This window comes from Sinohyriopsis cumingii, chromosome 5, assembly GCF_028554795.1.
Source record: "Sinohyriopsis cumingii isolate HCF-2022 chromosome 5, ASM2855479v2, whole genome shotgun sequence".
In the NCBI taxonomy this organism is placed as follows: Eukaryota; Metazoa; Mollusca; class Bivalvia; order Unionida; family Unionidae; genus Sinohyriopsis; species Sinohyriopsis cumingii.
In genome coordinates, this window is record NC_142965.1 from 47,088,834 (window position 1) to 47,108,811 (window position 19,978).

Here is a 19,978-nt window from a genome sequence, read left to right on the forward strand (position 1 = left end):
TTTAGGTACCGCTCGCCTTAACCGATCACTGTCATTTCACTTCTATCCGCTCGGGTTCGAGTCTCGGTTCGTCCAACGTGGATATGTTAGAATGCTTGTTAGTAGTTTCCCGTGTGTAGATGCTTCATTCCGGGGTTTTCCAGGATTCTTACTGCACCAGATATACTTTTCCGACATGTAATGGCGTTAAATTCACAAAACTAACCAAACCTAACTTATTTTGTAAAATATCAAAGTTCTTTTATATAATGTTAAGCACATATTGACTTGCGATACGATTTTATTAGATTTTTCATGCAACGTGGAATCATCACGATCAAGTTGAATTAAGTTGTATCAATTCACAATTACAAACTCGTTATTCATATGACAACCTTCTCCTAAATGAAACCAAAAGGGAACCACTGTAGCTCAGTTGTTAGTGTATCGGAATTGTGGATAGATGGTTATGGTTTCGAATCCTGTCAAGGCAAGGTTGGGGCGGCCTCTGTAATGTGTCTTTGCTCACGACGCTTTACATCAATTGCCACAAGACATCGCAACTTTTCATTTGTGGATGATCCGTTATGAATCGATCAATTGTTACATGTTCTTTGTTCTGGCTTCATAAGAGCAATAGATGTATATTGTTTTGTTACACTTCATGCGTCTAATTACTACTTAACTCAGTGTTTATACTTCAGACTGCTTCATTTCTTATTTATCAAATTTGCTTTCTTAACGTCACTGTGTTCAAGAGGATGAAATTTATTGCCCACAACATATGTAAAGGTGTTGTTTATTTGCTCAAAAGATCTGGTAATTTCTTCTAAGATGACTTTGACGGCTTTAGAAAATAAATTACCCTCTTTTGTCAAACTGATCCATGAGAAGAAACTAACATATTTCCTCTATGCATTTCAATGTATATGTTACACATTCAATAGAGTTATCTGTAACGAAAAGTTAAATCTACTATACAGTTAGATTCAGAATTAATACGCATTTGGAAATAGTAGGATAAACAAATTTGTATCAATAATAACTTTATTTCTTTAAACCGTAACAGTTTGTTTAAACTATACTTATTGGAGATAGTTTCTGCGCTACGCCATTGTTGTTAGTGCATAGTTTTTTATCTTTCTGTAAAGATAAATGGAACAATATTTAGACTGATATAGATAACGATTCAGATCAAAGACATTTTAAGTTTATGAAGCTAGCTGCATTCAAAAGTTTATACAGTAACTACAATACTGTAAGTAACCGTTAGTATGAAAAAACATCAACGGTATTGTACAATCTGACATGAAAACAATAGCCTCCTTAAAAATGTATTTTTCTTTAACACACACACACACACACACACACAAACACATGCACACACACAGATGTGCGCGTATATGTATAATAACTTATATGGGCTTGTTTTCGTAAAATTATTCAGAATCAAAATAATTCTTGTGCAGTCTTTTTAATTAGTTAGCACTTTTAAGTCGTTCACGTAATTTGTTCTTGTATGACTCTTGTAGCGTTACATATTAAGCAATCAAAGCACGATTTATCTAAGGCTATAGACAGGCATGGCAAAACAAAGAATAAGACATACCTGTTTCAAAAAAGCCCTACTTGCCAACTAAATGAGGGTTGTAGCAGCAAGCAGCAAAGTCTATTCCCAGGCTGCTACAAGCTTCGTGGTCAATAGCCATGCACCTGACGACTCTGGAGTCTACGCATCCACCACCAAGAGCATGACACTCTTTCGTGTTATTCATCCCTGTACGAAAGAAAATCTCGACTGCAATAACTAAGTACTCAAAATAGTACCAACACAACAATTCTTGGACGGTTAACTTGTCCAAAAGAACTCATAATCAATTATGCGACTTATAAGCACGTGTTCCGCAGTTGTTCTGTATTCTGGATTGGACAGGTCTTTGTACATATAAAATAGTTTCGTCGAAAAGCTAATGCTCATCTACTTTGCATGCACCCTTTGAACATACTCTATATTCAGAATACAATGAAATAAAGTTTACACTTACAGTAACAAATTATTTTTCACAACGTTCATCACTGCGGCAAATCTGTAAATCTCAGACCAAGACTGTCATGCACACGTAGATTCCAACTTTATATCCAAAGTGTGTTATGAAGTTGGTAATTGAAAATATGTTTGAATGACACCTTGCTGTGGTCATGAAGTGTGAACTCGTTTGCTTCACTGCCGTCCATCATTTATGTCCTAATCAGTAAATTTAGTTAATGTATTTGATGAACCAAGATAAACTTAAAATCAATATTAGAGAATAAGATGGAGCATACACTGGTGAATACTAATTTTAAAATTTATGCAAATGAGAGAGAGAGAGAGAGAGAGAGAGAGAGAGAGAGAGAGAGAGAGGCGATGAGTTACAATTGGAAGATGGACGATAATGAAGTTTCAGTTTTTGTACCTTCCTATTCATAGCAAAAGTAAAATTAATTTGAATGTGAACGTGCTTGTCTTCATATAAATCTGAATTTGCATTTCATCAACAATAATACAACTTGAAAAGCCATTAACTTGTCAAACCTTGCTTTCGATATGTTTTCTTTAAAAGAGAATATCCATATTAGTTTTCATTTATCTTTTCTCGATCTTTCTTCCCTTAACACAGACTACAATAATGCCAAGAAAATAAAATCCAAATGTACTCATAATGGTGAAATAAAAAAGCACTCACAAAAAGGGTCGCATTATGTTCTGTGTGACGTTGAAATGTTTAAAAATCGTGCGAATGATATAGTTAAAACTTGATAAGATTACCATCTGTTCCAGTTGCAGTTAGGATAAATAAGGCCATAAGAAAACTGTTGAAGGCAGCAATCTTCGTCATGTCTTTTTAAATCCTAGTCAATGATAAGCACTTGCCCTGTGATAATCAGTGTCATGCAGACTACTATCTTGCATATTAAAATGGTGTCGGTCTTATCTAGTCTCTGATATATATGCATGACTATTTGGTACGACATTTAAGATAAGAGGTTTGCTAAGGGACGAATAATGAAGTCAGTCATGATCTATGTTGTTAAATGCCTATTACCTGTAAATTACTGCTGCATATTACAATAAAAACTAATTATAGGAATATACTTGCTGACATGGGCCTGAGTCGGAAGGCTGTACTTGGACTTTAAAGCAAAATAATGCAGATTTTACAACTAGTTGCTTATAATAGTATATAAAAAGTATCTCCCAAATGAAGAACCATTTCCACCATCGAAAATATGTTGTACCGACAATACCTAATTCCCCCCGCCCCGCCGCGCCTCCCCACCCACATCCGACAATACGATTTTTTTTCTTCTTTTTTTCTTTTAGCTTTTACCGACAGTATTCTATCATCACATGAAGATTTTGTTTATAAACATTATCAGTCCAGTGGACCCTACACTCCTCAATTTATTTTTACATACAGTCTAGGGGCGAAGGGGGTGGGGTGGGATCTGGCGCCTCATCCACTTCCACCGAAATGAACGCAACAGAACTGGCGCGTTTGCAAGGGTAAGTTTTCTTTACAGGTGATTGGTTAAACTTATGCCCTCGAAATGCTTACAAACGTAGGAGATTTTGAAGACTTACACTCTCTGTCCCTATCATGGGTTTCATTCCACAGACTCCTTGCCAACTTGCTTACGTCCCTTCTAAAAGATATATGAGGATTCACCCCTCCCACAACAAAAAATATTTGACAGACCATATCGAGCTACCGTTAAGTTACCAGGATAAACTTGCCAACAAAACCATTTGAGCAAAGCGAACAAGTTCTTGGAGAAACACATGCTTATAATTTAGTTGAGATATTAAAATCAGGAAATGCATTGATACACTTTTGAACTATGTTCCAGTATGCTTGTATGGAAAACATACCCATAATCGTCTTCACTACAATCACTGATATTATTGTTGTTGTGGTCTTAACGCCATTTTTAACACACTTATGATGGTCAGTATAACTGGTGGAGGAAGAACCCGTGAAAACCCCAGGTAAAAACCACACACCCACATTGGCCTAGCCCGCAACTCGAACCCAGGATGACTGAGGTGAGACGGCAGTGATCGGTACAGGTAACTGCTTTAGACCACTTGGCCTTGACCCGGAGACCCCAAATATCTGAGCTAGAATGTACTTGATATACGAGTACTGGAAGGTATGTTTTTGTTCCTGGGAATCTTTTGTAATTTGTTTTCGATAGAAAACAGAGTTACGTGAATGGGGAAATATCTGCAATTTTTTTTATTGGGGTTGATGGTTTTGGTATTTTTTGTAAATAAGAAATACTGAGGATGGGGATAGGGTATTGTTGGTACAAATATATTTATTTATGGGGTAGTAGAATGTTTGATCGCTATAATATCTTCCTATACTACTTTCAGTTTTGTCTATAAATATACTTTCCTTCCCAGTAATAATATTTCAGTAAATGCTGGTACATAGTATATGATAAGATATTCCTCATTTCAACCCTTATCCTTTGGTATCTTATACTTACGTTTTTAATTTGTTCTCTTTGTTTTTAAAATTTGGAATATGCAATTGTGTCTTACACTCTAAATAAACTGATAGAAAATGTAATACATACATATAGTTAAAAACGCACAAACACAGAGAGAAGAGAGAGAGAGAGAGAGAGAGGTAGTCTATGTTGGATAATTCTTCTGTCCAATAAAGCTAGTTCTAAATTACGGACCCAGATTAAACCTTTTGGATGGCTTGGAATAGTGGTTTCTGTACATTACATTTAGTTGAAGACCACTAACATGATTGAGGTCACTGAGAGCAGGTGATTATGACTTCAACCATTATGACTTGTGTTTGACACTATTCAAAGTTACCAAACATGTTGGATGTCTCTCACTTTGGATAGGATGAACCCTAGTGAATTTGATGTCCAAAGATCAATGTTCACAATCACAGTGACCGTAAATATTGTTTTAACACAAACACTCAAGTTCTCCACTATCAACAGTTGCCACAATTTGTGGAGAAGAAGTTGATCAATTTCAGGGTTAAAGATCATGCTTACTGTAACTGAAAGAAGAAAAATTCTTCTGCCCAATAACACTAATTCTAAATTACAGACCCAGATTAAACCTTCTGGATGGCTTGGACATGAGGTAAGGAAGAAGTCAGTTGATTTTGGTGTCAAAATGTCAAAGTTCAAGGTCAGTACGTCTGAAAGAAGAAAGATTCTTCTGCCCAATAACACTAGTTCTAAATTACAGACCCAGATTAAACATTTGAGGTAAAGAAGACGTCAGTTAATGTGGCTGTCAAAAAGTCAAAGTTAAAGGTCACTAAGACTGAAAGGAGAAAAATAGTTTCTTCACAACATTTTCAGTGATCAGCTATGTACTTTCACTAATATGTGTGGATGAGTTGGATAAGAAAGAAGCTTTTTTTGTTGTTGTTGGGTTTAACGCCATTTTTCAGTACACGATAGGCTATACATGGCGGTCAGTATTAATGGTGAATGAAGCAGAGTAAAGCTAAGACAATTCATTCTGGAACTTCCTCACTCAACCTTGTGACATTTTAGCCAGTTTTGCACATTTTAGGACAATGTTGTGTATATTTGGGATCTTACATGCAGGCAATGGCCTTGTTAGTGTTTTGAAAACTCAAAACAAATTACATCTCATGATGCAAATAATATCTTTAAGTTCCTCTTAACTTCTTTGCTTCAAAGATGAAAGATGAAAGTCTGAAATCGAACTGAAATTATGTCAGATAAGAAGTTTAATTTTTCATTTACTTGTTTTCATCTTGATCTTCAAGACTGCTAGTGTAGGAATTTAATTCTATAAAACTGATTGTCCTATTCTTTATGGTGTTTAACTTGACTATAAATGGAGTGACCTTTGGTATCATTTTTGTAGCGGTAGTGATGATGATAATGAGGTGCTGGGTGAATGATTTTGAATGCCACATATCCCTGCATATAAAAGGTTGTTAATCACCTGCAACAGTGGTATATATCTCTATTCTAGTGTATTTTGTACCTTTTGCTTTAGTCACTAGAGTCTTGTAACATATTTACCCACTTCAGCATGGACATTCAGTCTAAATTTGTCCCATTAAGTTCGAAAATTCATGGTTCACCTAGTTTTGCAGGGGAATTATCCTTTCTTTACTAGACTTAACAAGACTACTGATCTTAAGACTTGATCTATGACAGTGGGGTCAGTAAAAATGTACAGTTTGTTTGTCAACAATGACTCCTCTGTAGTGGTACTTGCAAGCCTAAGAGCAGAGGATGTCTACCTAATCCACTCTCTTCTTGTCTGTAGCTCTTTCATCTCCTAGACAAGCCGTTGCAGCACATTCTTTACACCTGCTTGTGGTTCAAGGAACAATTTCCAGTTCGTCATGTTTAAAGTCAAGCAGCCCCCACCCCCTAAAAAAAGGTATGTACATGTTCACCTTTGTTCCCCAACAAAGTGTAAACAACGTCACTATCTGGTTAATGGAGTGTTTAGCATCAGTTCTAAGATAGGTGTAGTCTCAGAAAAGATAAAAATGTGCTGGGATTGAGAGAAATAAAACAGATAGAATAAATGTAGCTATTGCATGCAGTAACAAAGTGTACAGGCACATTGTATTAGGAAATATTTATTAGAATTTTGCAAAACAAAAAGGATTAACTAGACTTAACTTACATTTCTAAAAGTTGTGCAAACATCTGATTTAAAAGTTCTTGTGATGACTTTTCAATGTCTTCTCAGCAATCTAAGGATCATAACAATGAACAACAGTACTGGCAAAGAAAGTGTCATTAAATTGATAGTTTCAATTAAAATAATTAAACGTTTCTGACATTTTACTTTCCACGCATAAAATAAAATATAACTTTTGTTATATTAAAACATATACTTTGGATCTCTGATAATCATCTTTCAGCCAAAATAAACAATTTCACTAGGTATCACCTTTAAAAACAATAAAACTACAGTGCACTGTAAAAACCAACAAAAAGCAATCTAGTATCTGATAAAGATCATATATATATATATACAAACACCCACACACACATATCTATATGACATACATAAAAACAGCTGCAATGTATCTGGGGTTTCTCAGTAAAATTTCAATAGCTCAAACCCACACAACTCAAACACTCAATATCACTCAAACTGCGACTTAAGTCCTGGTGGAATCTTTGTATAATTTGCACAGAAAAAAGGCACTAGATGACTGGAACTGCTTATACTCAAATTCTTACAATAAATTTTACAGTCCTTTGACCTGGTTATCTATAGCCTCACACGGCCTGGTCATCTTATAATGAAAAGTCTGTGTACACATGGGCAACATGTTCAACTCAATTACTGAAGCAAAATCAGCAATCCAATTTATTTAGGTAACAAGCAAAGCCAGTGTATCAGTCTGCTGTAATAAATATCTAATCATAAGTTATATTGAAAACAATAATAAAACTTTTTAAAAAATTAGGAAACATGCTAAAAATTAAGTTTTGTGAGATACCTGAAATCAAAGAGTTTTTTGTTCTCTCAATAAAAAAGATTAAACAGTTACTGGCATTGTTTAATAGATGAATCTATCCTATTGCCTCCATCATTCAATGGAAATGGTCCATGCCCATGAATCAATCTGTGATAATCTATCTATAGATACTAAACTTTTCAATGTCTTGTATCTACAGCATGAAGACCAATAACTGCCACCAAGAAATATCATTCTCATTCACTCAGACTGCTTCAACTGTTGTATTCTGTTTCTCGCAGTTTTCTTTGATGGGCGAGGTCTTACCACACACATACAAAAGCAGCAAAGCACTGATAAATTTAGGTAGAAATTCAAATAATGATTCTTATTCCTTCAAATAAAACAAAAACAAACAAACAAAAATTTAAGTCTAATCCCAGAGTTAAGTGCATGGAGATTTTGATATACAGGTATTTTCAAAGATTCCAACTCTCATAAACTTTTACTTTCCAAATAAAGTACAACTTAAATTATTGTTACTACCCATACTGTAAATGAAATTTTGACCTCTCTCCATATTTATAAATGTGAAATAATAATATTACAAAATGGCCCTATGTTATCATGCATCTCTAATAACCACAGAAATTATCAGTAAATAAGTCTGTATCATCCATTTGCAGTTATTTTTAAGAAACATTTCAAATGTGACATTAAAAATGAATAATTTGAAGAAAAAATGCACCATTTTGCTTCTTACAATGATAAAAAAAGAAACTTTAAAAATTCTAATTGATTTGAGTTCTGATTAGAAATAATCCTGAGAAGACATAGTAGGTGATAATGGTAATTGCAAAAATCAGATAAGTGAGCACGTCCAAGAAAATACTAAAAATACTGGTATAAAACAAAAATTGAAGCTAATAAAAGTCTAAAGGATTTAACTGAGGATTTTAAAACATATATAAAAAAAACTGTGAGGTACTTAATTTTGTGTGATGCTCAATTTTCCAAGAAAAATGTTGTCATGAAGTAAAGGGCAGTAACTCCTACAATAAGAATACCCCTAAAATAGATAAATGTTGGTAGTTGTTAATCGAAAAATAGAGATAAGTAATCTTTACCTAAGCAGCTGTCATTAAATGAGAGGAAAAAAATCTTAAGCAGTTGACCATAACTGAGTATTCAACTCCAAATGAATACCAATGCAATCCATTAATACATGGGGCTGTTTACAATAACACTTGTATTGTCCAGTCTTACAAAATGAGGGCAAATGTTAATGGCAGTATTTAGTTGCCTTTATGAGTGTTACTAAACCATAAAATAAAATGTACAATAACTATTCAACAAATTAGATGGAAACAGTTTTTGTGAGCATAATTTATTAGCTAATTTATCATTATGTTGATTGTATTTTAATTTTTTTATTTATGTCTTAGGTGAAGATCTGACAGCAACCACTCAGGGGTCAAGTTTTGGTGATGTTATTATCATAATGACTAATTTTATCAGGCAGTCAGATGAAGTCTTACATCTTTGCGTTTGGGAGATTGAGAAATTTGACTGAAGTGCATCAATGTGTTCTGAACAATTTGATTCATTTTCAGATTTTTGAAAGCTGCATTCCCATTCGCTAATTCAAAGGTCACCAGAATATGACCACTAAGCGGTCACTATAATATCTTTATCTAGGACAGTGGAGATCTGATTTTAATCAAACTGACAAAATATTTCAATTCAGCATTTTGTCAAGTAAAATGGCAAAATGCATAATGCACTTCTATTTTGATAAAATAGGACATGAATAAATATTTGTCAAATACAATCAACATAATGATAAATTAGCTTTGTTGTTGTTGTTGTTGTTGTTGTAGGGTTTAACGCCATTTTTCAGCACATTCTAGGCTATACATGGCAGCCAGTATTAATGGTGAAGGAAGAACCCAGGAAAACCCTGGAAAGAACCACCGACCCACGAGAAGCTACTGGCAAGCTTTCCCACATACCCACATAGGCCGAACCCGAGATTCGAACCCACGCAGACAGAGGTGAGATGGCAGTGATCCGTAATGGTGAGTGCTTTAGACCACTTGGCCACTCGCAGCCCCCAATAAATTAGCTAATAAATTATGCTCACAAAAACTTTGTGATTCATAATATCCAATCACTGTACATTTGAACTCAGTGTATCTCACACTTACACAATAAGGGTATGGCACATCAATCATTTTGGTGTCAACAGTATAATTACCATTCCACAACTGTTTTGTGGTCGAAACATGAACAGTCAAGAATTAGAGTGGAATATTTTTATAATATGCATTACAATTAAAAAGAAATCAATGAGAAGTTAACAGAACTTCTGAATTCTTACACCTATAAACCTAATTCAGGATGATGTAACAGATTTCTTTATTGTGTAAATAACTTATCCTGTATATATTAGATAAAATTGTTTACATATAACACATTAAAGGGTATACTAGACACTCATATATATCAGCTAAAACATTTTATACAGAATACATTCATGGCTGGACTGGGCACTGGTATACTATAAATAAAAATGTTAACAAACAACACACTGATGGGTAGACTGGGCACTGGTATTTAGATACAAATTTTTATATGGAATACATTCAAGGGTAGACTGGGTACTGATATATATTAGACCAAAATGTTTATACAAAATACATTAAATGGTGGACTGTACAGATCTGGGTCCATGTAGTTTGCAGCTGTACTCTACATATAAGTGTGTATATAGAAATTAGGTATTTTCCCAGTCTATTAAGATTGTCATTCCACCATGCTAGACATATTCTTGCCACCATGCCTTGATTTTGTTGACAAGCCATAATTTCTTTCCACCATCCCTTAAAGTGATAAAAACAGAATCAAAATTGTAATAATCCTTGAGACTATGCAAGTGAGGTTAATGTTCAAAATAGTTTGTCATACATCTTTTCGGTTACTTTTGGCTTTTTCTGTTTCAAGAATGACTTTAGGATTACCTTGCACAAAATATGGTTTAGGTTGGAAAAGTTCTTTGGACCTTAAAAGACCACTTTAGCAGCATTTATCCATTCATACTATTATTTAGTGCCACCATGCCTTTTACTTTTTCTGTGGAATGCCCTAACAGCAGATGTTAAGGTCTGATTACCTTCTTCATTAAGGATATAGTTTCTTTAATATTTAAGAATGGTTTATATTGCATTCTAATAAAGAAAAACTGCATTAAAAAATCATTCTTAAGTTTTGGTTTTTTGGGGTCATTTTTGAAGGTCTTTTCATTATTTTTTTTTCTTTCTCTATTTTCTTTATCTGGTCATATCCTAGAGACATAATCACTGGTGGAGACTGTCATGTTGCTGATCTGTACATGTCAGGAATCAGAAGAATTTCAACATGTGCATTAACAGCTGGACTACTGACAATAATGAATGGTGGAACTCTGCTAATGTAACACAAGAAGGCCAACAGTACTTCCTATTCAACTGTTAAACTGATCATTAACATTCAAAATCGTAATATGGAATTGTACAGTTCAGTAGGTTTTTATCTCCACTGTAAGTGATTAACTGTATACAATGATCAGAGAGAAAGTTTTCCATTCATAACAAAAGTCAATAAAAAACCTAAACCTTAATCTGCCAGTATGTTACATGACAGTAGATCTTGGTCAATAATGTTGGGCATACAATAAAATAATTAGATTGCAATTCTCATAACATCATTAATTAGGTAAAAACAATAAATTACATAAAAACATTAAATTATTCTCACAAAATAACAAGACAAAAAATTTATGTGGATAAAATTACACCGGAAGATTGAAAAATATCAGGAAATAACAATATAGAAAACATTTAATCAGTGCAAAAAATATTTTGATCTGAAAATAACAAATAAATCAACCATATAATAAAACTGATATTAAAATGATTATATTTCTATGCCAACATTCAAGAAAAACAGAATATAAAGGTTAATGTAAAGCCCTGTTAACAATCATCTAATGGGGATGCTCAAAACACAAAGATAGTTATTGATATTTCCAAGTATGGCTTCTGACTGTCACATATCTTGCATGGCCAAAAACATAGCTCCACAGTCATGAACATCCCTGGTTGGTATAGCCAACATGTAGCTCCACAGTCATAAAATTAGCTGGTTGGTATAGCCAACAACTAGCTCCACAGTCATGAAATTCCCTAGTTGGTATAGCCAACACCTAACTCCACAGTCATGAAATTCCCATGTTGTTATAGCTAACACCTAGCTCCACGGTCATGAAATTAGCTGGTTGGTATAGCCAACACCTAGCTCCACAGTCATGAAATTCCCTCCCTGGTATAGCCAACACCTAACAAGAAACTGATGATCCATTCAAAACCACTCAATCAAGCAAGCAATAAGTCTAAGAATGATTATAACTGGCTGTATTAGCTTGCATTAAAAATCCCTCCATCAAGCAAGCAACAAGTCTAACACTGCTTGTAATTAGCTGCAGTGGATTGCATTAAAAACCATTCAATCAAGCAAGCAACAACTCTAACAATGATTGCAATTAGATGTAATGGACTGCATTAAAAAGAACCAACAACTCTAAGAATGATTGTAACTCTGTGTGCGTGATTTGGATTTTTAAATTAGCTTTATTAATTTTTCAGTCATGTCGCTATGATCTAGCACTGGGGCATCCTGCTGCAAACATGTAGCATGATTTCCCACCCAGTCACATTATCCTGACACCAAGCCGACCTGTCCTAACACTTACCTCTTAATGCTGAGAGCCATGTGAGGCAACTGTAAGTACCATTTTTGTAAGTCTTTGGTATGACTCAGCCAGAGCAGTCTATGATTGTAACTGGTTGTAGTGACATTTAAAACCACTCAACCAAGCAAGCAACAACTCTAAGAATGATAGTAATGGGTTGTAGTGTCTTGAATTAAAAACCACTCAAGCAAGCAAGAAGTCTACAAATAATTGTAATTGGTTGTAGTGACATTAAAAACCACTCAATCAAGGAAGTAACAAGTCTAAGAAAAACTAATTGGTTACAATGGTTTGCAGCTGTTTACAACAAAAATGACCAGAAACAGATTTTTTGTCAACCTATGTGCAGAGATGGGTACAGATCACAACCTTGCTTATGAAATATAAGTAATGGTATTTCTTTACAATTCTTTATGGAATCAGGTCTGTAACTTCACAGCATCTGTAACACCCCATGAAGTGACTTAAAAAATCATCCCTAATTCTTCCAACTTATTTGTATTTCATATTTATATCAGATTTGGCCGGAAAAATGTGATGTTACTTTTTGCAAGCAGTAACAATCATGGAAGCCTCTATATCTAAACATAGTTGGCTTTACTCCAACCATTAGTATCTTGTGTGTTTTTAACATCCAAAAATCAAAACAAAGTTTTTCATACATCATTAAAACTGTAAAATGAACCTTTCCATATATATAATTTTGTCTATAAACTATACATAATGATAAAAACATAACAGACATCTGGATAATATGTATGTATATATGTGTCTGTGTATGTGTGTGTGTGCATGTATGTACATGTGTACATAGTGGTAAAGAGCACATCAGCACAATCATGATTACCCAGCAATGAGTAAGTTTAAGTATCATAAAAGAGCCATACAAAACAAAGATAAATACAAGATATGGTAAAATCCTTAAAATACAAAGTCAAATTTTTTATATAAACTGCACTCTTAAAAAATTCCAAGCCAATCTCAGCTGGAATATATCACAGGATGCATTCCTAGGGAAAGGATGCCTCTGTTAATCACATCTTAAAAGCTGCTGGAGGGTGCATTAGGCCTAATCTAAATTCCAGATTATGCAGTGATGGGGGCCATCTAGACTGAGACACACAGACATAATAACTATATTGGGTTAAATTAACAATGACACAATTTCAAACATGAAGAAAATCATCCAGTAACAGTAAGTTTTTCTACATAATATGGGCTGAAAATTACCTCTGTGAATGTACCCAAGTCAAGATAATCTAAATGAATTGTCAGGAATCAGCTCACACAAATATACCACTCCCTGCTGTCCATCCTGATTGTATCCTATGACGAAGTAAAACAACAAAAGCACGTAACTCTTTTCAAAATACTGTGAGTATATTGACTTTTCAACATGATGATGACCATAAAATGTTTCACTGAAATCTAAACACTGCAAAAATAGTTGCATTCACAAAATTCTGTCATACACTGCATCCAGGTTTAAGTCAAAAAGGGCAATAACTCTTACAGAAACCACGGGAACATAAAGATTAGTTAATACAAACATCTTTATTTGATAACCATAATATCTACCAAGTTTCACAGCAAACCATACAAAACTGTCAAGGCAAATTAAAGAACTGGTTGTGCTAACAAGATTTGCCACAAAGTTTGTACATTAAACTGCACATACAAATGGACAGTAACTGTAATACAAATTGTAGGAGCAATGTGATTTGTTGATATGTGCAATTTCAAGTGATAACCATAATATTTACCAAGTGTGGTGACAATCCATAACAACAGGCACTTGAAGGGGCTGACATTTTACTGAATTAAAAGAATTTCCAGGAATTCAAGATAAGATCTTTTCTTTCTTTTACCTGCTAAGTGTTCAGATCATCCCTTACGTTCTTCAGTGATAACAATATTTTCAAAAGCCCGCTGTAATGGAAATACTGGATGTCAGATGAGCACCATTTGCAATTAGGACAAAGTAGGCATCATTAGAAGTCTTTTGGTGGAAACTCCCATGTCAAAATGATCAACCACTCAGGGGGTATAGTGACAACAAGGTTTACAAGGCAGCATCATAGCAGCTATGTTGGATGTGCAACTGGCACCGTTTTCACATATCATAAGAAGTCTACTGGTGAAAATTCCATGTTGATAAAGCCATCCATTTGGGAGGAGCATCAAAATAGCCACTACAATGACCATATTAAGTCATTTTCATTTAGGACAAACTAGACACTGTAACAACCCTCTGAATAAAATTAATGCCAAAATGGCTTTCCATTTAAGAGTAGTAGTGAAAACAAGATTTTCAAGATGGCCGCAGATCAGATGTCATACAAGCACCTTTTTAGCTTGGGACCAACAAACATTATATGAAGCGTTTTAGTGAAAACCCCATTCTGAAATAACCATTCTCAGAAAAAGCTGTTATAATATTTTCAAATTGGTCACTGTAGCAGCCACACCAGATATCAAATCAATGCCATTTTTCATTTAAGACTAGTTATCATAAGAAAACTTCTCCATGTCAACATCACTTTCCATTGTGAAAGAGTAGCGATAACTAGATTTTTAAGATGGCTGCTCCGGTGATAAGCATTATTTCATGTAGAACCACTTAGACCATGGGATGAATGTGTCTGTTTCATTGCAATCTTTCAAGTAGTATAGGAGTAGTGATAACAAGCTTGTGCTAAAGGATGCATAGATGGGCAGATGAGATACAACCACATAAGCTCTTTGTGTCTATGACCAGTAAAGCTGAACGTTCCTGGACTAGTTCCACTAATTAACATGTGGCATACATTGCTACAAGATAAAATGGACAATAACTCTTAACAAAAATTGTGACAGTAAAATGATCCATCTATATGCACAACTTCATGTCATAATCATAATATTTACCAAATTAAGAAAAATGCATAATTAGAGCTAACAAGATTGTATCATATGCTGCTACAAGACAAAAACAGCAATAACTCCAACAAAAACTGCAGCAGCAAAGTAATGCTATGTGCATCCTCAAATGATGACCACAATTCTTTAAAAGCTGTAGGACCAGATGAGCTGGACAAAAGAGATGATAATGAAAATTACTTGACACAGCTACTTTAAAAAGGTCTAAACCTTTGCTGTGTAAGTAAAATATTGTGTTACAAGCAAAATATTTCTTATAAAATTGGAGAAAACAATATGTTTGTACAACATGTATGCAAAAGGAAATCACAAATGTACACAAATCTGACAAATTCCTATTAATGGTCTGAAAATTTGATAAATTTCCTACCAATTTTCGCTTGTCCACTCCAGTGGTCTTTACTTAACAACACCAATAAAGTTTTCCTCAAAAACAAGGTCAATGTAAAAAATATCAATTTTGAAACCACCTTGGATGTTCTCAAGCAGTAATAAAATTTTCAATCCGCTGCTGTAGTGGCAATATCAGCACCATTTTTCATTTAGGACCAACTAGACATTATTAGAAGACTGTTGATGAAAATGCTATGACAATATGACTGTCCGTTCATGAGGAGTAGCAATAACAAGATGTTTAAGGTAGCAATCATGGCAGTCATATCTGGAAAAAAACTAGCATTACTTGCATTTAGAAAAAAACTAGATATCATAAAAAGTCTTTGGGTGAAAACCCTATGTCAAAAGGCAAATAAATTCTTCTGGATTAGCAATAACAAGAATTTCAAGATGGCCACCATGGTGGCCACACTGGATATCATTTTCATTCAAGACTAATTAAATGACAAAATAAATCTTCTGGTGAAAACTTCACACCAATATGACTTTTCAATATGAGTAATGATAACAAGATTTTCTAAATAGCCATACTAGATGTCCGAGCAGCACCATTATGACCAAGTAAAATATCACAAGTATTCTCATGAAAACACTACGTCTTCATGACTTTCCATTCAGAAGTAGTGGTATAAAGTTTCATCACAGCTGCTGTGGTGGCCATATTGGATGTCAAATCAGCACCAAGTTCATTTAGGAATGAATAAACACTATCAGAAAAGTCATTTAGTGAAACCACATGGCTGATATGACACTCCATTCAGGAGGACTAATGATAAGACGGTTCGGAAGATAGTTGCTGTGGTGGTTATACCAGCTCTCCAAAACAGATTATTTGCATTTAAGATCATCTAGACCATGGGATGAACAAGTTTTATTAAAATCTTTGAAGTTGTTTAAGAAGACCAGACATAACAAACTTGTGTCAATGGATGGACAACACATGATGGACGATGAACAATATACAACAGGCCATCCCATAAGCTCTTCTGGTGTATAACCAGTACAGCTAAAAGTTGCTGCAATGGTCTTAAAATTTAATCATGTCATTAGGATATGCGTAAAAAAAATGCCAAATTTCATTGTTCAAGCTTAAGTGGGTGTTTATATGCACAACTGTTCTAACAAGCTTTCTGAGATGGACTGATAGGACCAAATGATTCTGCCCCTACAGCAAGCAGGCTTCAAACAATGAAACATTTATTTTAGATGGATATGGACACAATACCAATACTTCTAGACCTTAATCACCAGAGACCAAACTTGATCCAAACAGCAAGATATAAATGCATACTGCTGATAGTAATATACAGCCTTAGGCAAAGATTATATTCATTCTTACAACGTAACATACGTACATATTTGTGTTAATATACATGTAGTTTTCTTATAAGTTGTAAGCTTTCAAAACTTACTGCCCTTGCAATAAATGCCTGTAATCTTACTGGCCATCTGACCATAACAAATGTCTAATTGAAACTGATTACATAAAAATGTATAATCTGACAGAAGCCGATTTTGGAAATGTAGCATAACTATTGTCAAGCTGTAACAAACACCCTATCCAAGGCTTAATGTATTTCTGTGGTCAGTATGTGACATGTTTGTACTATTTCCTCAATAATATTGCTACTGACAGGTGATCCAAAAAGGATGATGGTCACCTTTCCAAAGGGAGATTAATCTGACTGGAACTTATAACTATTATATGCAAAATCTAAAGCAATACCTCGATGGCAATAATGACCAGTGTCCAGTGTTATGGCTCCTTTAGATGAAATGAATGCAATAGCATGGATGACATGTTATGTTCATGAAATATTAGTTGAAATTAAGTCTAACTGCACACAACACAGACCCTTATCTGCTGTTGCATAATGTGCCTGTAGGTCTGGATCTATGTTGTTTGTTCTACTGATTACTCCTAACAAACTGCACAGACCCAGATCAGCCAGCACATTATGCAACATCAGATCTGGGTCTGTGCCGTTGGCAGTTGGAATCAACTTATAAGTGAGTATATATGGTATACAAAATGTTATGTCTTAATTGGCTGATTTGCCATTTTTATAACTAAAAATACATGCTGTCACTGTATGCTCCATAAAAGAGATTCAAAAGTGATGCTGTTTAATGATCAAAATATTAAATTTATAACGTTGTTAAAAATTTGGGGTGCTCTACTTCAAAAAAAAAAATATCCTCTCCATACTGAATTGTTTACTTTATTACAATAGATGACAAGTTTAAGAATCACACGCTTTGGCTTAATTTTTTTTCATGGTTATCAATTGTTGTCATTTTGGAGAAAATTACATTTTTTCTTCAAATACTTAATTTGGCAATTCTCAAAAGGGGTCTAACTATTTCCATAGAAGAACCATAACAGACTGGATCTTCAAATTCATGGTTTGTAGCATGAAAAATCACCCAAACAAGTACCGCATGAAATATGGAGAATTCTCAACATGTCTGTTGGCCGACTATGGTTTCTCATATCCAAGTAAAAATTCAGCTACTCCGAGGTAATAGACTGTTTGTGCTATACCAAATAACGGTGCTATGACCAGTATTCTGCAAAAGGCTCCTTTAAAAAATGCCTTTGGTCCTTCATGCTTCATCACTTTCCTGAAATGAAAGTATAAAATGAAATTAATGATAGTCAAGAGATAAGAGGTTATAATTGTTTTAATGCCATTCAAATAGCTTGTTTATTTCTGTAAATTTACTAACCTTACATACTGGCTTACAAGTCAAACTGCAAACAACCTAGACTCTAATCTGCTGTCACATAATGTACCGGTAAATTAAGATCTATTTTCTAGTGATTAATCCTAAGAAAACTGCACAGATTTAAATCTGCTGTTGGATATCTAATGAAGATCTGGCAAGTACATTATTACTAACTTGGACCACAATGCATTTTGTGCATAAGGATTTATGCTACTTTTCCATACTGTTATAATGCTGTAAAAAGTATTTCCTTATAATAACCAAAATATCCAATAGAAATGCACAGTGTTTGAAAGCAGAATTTAATTGTTCACATAATTAAAAAGACATACGAGTTAACTATGATCTTTAACTCCTACTATTATGCAGTAAACACTGATAGAAATTTTCATATAAGTCAAATCTGATAAGCTAAAGAAAATCTGGTGTATAATGAGCTATCTAATACTATTTTCTGATGAATACATCTACTACAGTCATTTAATGATGAATACATCTACTACAGTCATTTAATGATGAATACATCTACTACAGTCATCAGCATTTCCCTCCCAATAAACAAAAGGGAGATCATTGTGGGGGTGCTCGTAGCTATAAGAATGATGATTTACCTTAAGTATTTGCCTCAACCAAAAAACTGTCTTTAGGGAATTATTTCATTTTTAAAATAGCGATGGAGAAATACGCATTAAAGTTACACTGACAGACAGACGAATATAAGCAAGATAAAACAGGTTAACAACAATTCAGACAGCACATGTTCACCTTAAGAAAACCTTACTTTGGAAAACAAACATTTGCAAGGTAGATATGCTTGAGTGACTGCTTAAATCAGTAAGAGACCATTGCTTGGTTATGAATTACCACTGAATGCAGAAATAAAAAGAAAACTGTTTAGTGGTCAACTTTTATGGGAGAAATTACAGTAGACGAAAATGGGAATGGTCACTGAGACCATGTGACTGTTAAAATAAGGTAAATATAAGGGCTGTAATTACAGCATTACACAAACATGTTTTTGATTTTGCTCATCTTTTGAAGTTGTCTTTTTTTAGTAAAAGTGAAGAGTCTGTAAAATTTCCAATCATTTGATGCACACGAAAACATTCCTTCTGAAAATGAATGTTGGTGGGGCTCAATTCAAATTTCCAATCATCTGATGTAGTGTTACGTATATCTGATTTAATTCATATTTATTTTAATTTTATTGTTTGTTTGTCAGCTTTAAAAATGTATTTTCATTGAACATGCTATTATAATATAATCTTGTTTACGTGATTTGGAAAAATTTTCAGAAAAACTTTTTTGACCTAACTCTAATTGTAAACACCTAAGGCTGACCTGGTTCCTGACCTTAATTCAAAATTAGTAACGGTCACATGAACAAGTTCTTTTTTTAATTTTTTTTATTGTGAGAATAATAAGGCTGAGGTCGAGGTTTTGTTGGATATGTGACCCTCAACTTGTAAATAGTTTTTAGTGAAGAAACAACTTTTTTTATTTTATTCTCAGAGTAAAATGATTGGTTTTTATTAAGGTCATACTGGGGCTAGTGATTTTTATATGTAAACATGATCACGTGACCCTCTATTCTGCAATTCAGGCATTTACAAAATTGCCCATTACTTAGTTTTAATAGTGGTACTTAGAGAGAGAGATCTCAGTCTGGGCTTAA

At 34.1% G+C, this 19,978-nt stretch overlaps 1 protein-coding gene and 1 long non-coding RNA gene across 4 annotated transcripts in view; both read right to left on the reverse strand.

Annotated features, from left to right (window-relative positions):
* Nucleotides 1-1,008: 1,008 nt before the first annotated feature.
* Nucleotides 1,009-2,933, reverse strand: LOC149799094 (uncharacterized). Its single transcript, XR_016420869.1, has 3 exons — nt 2,789-2,933; nt 1,589-1,756; nt 1,009-1,122 (listed from the first exon to the last, which is right to left on the reverse strand). It is a non-coding gene; the product is annotated as an uncharacterized LOC149799094 (long non-coding RNA).
* A 3,686-nt stretch (nt 2,934-6,619) lies between these two features.
* The window catches only part of LOC149799095 (mitochondrial glutamate carrier 1-like), a 60,865-nt gene continuing 47,506 nt past the window's right edge, over nt 6,620-19,978 (reverse strand). For 2 of the 3 annotated variants that reach the window (XM_089958079.1, XM_089958081.1), the window contains exon 10: nt 6,620-18,198. In XM_089958079.1, the coding sequence (XP_089814205.1) occupies nt 18,054-18,198 (145 nt within the window). In that variant the 3' untranslated portion in view covers nt 6,620-18,053. The remainder of the gene's footprint in view (nt 18,199-19,978) is intronic. The other variant, XM_089958082.1, reaches the window with a different exon arrangement.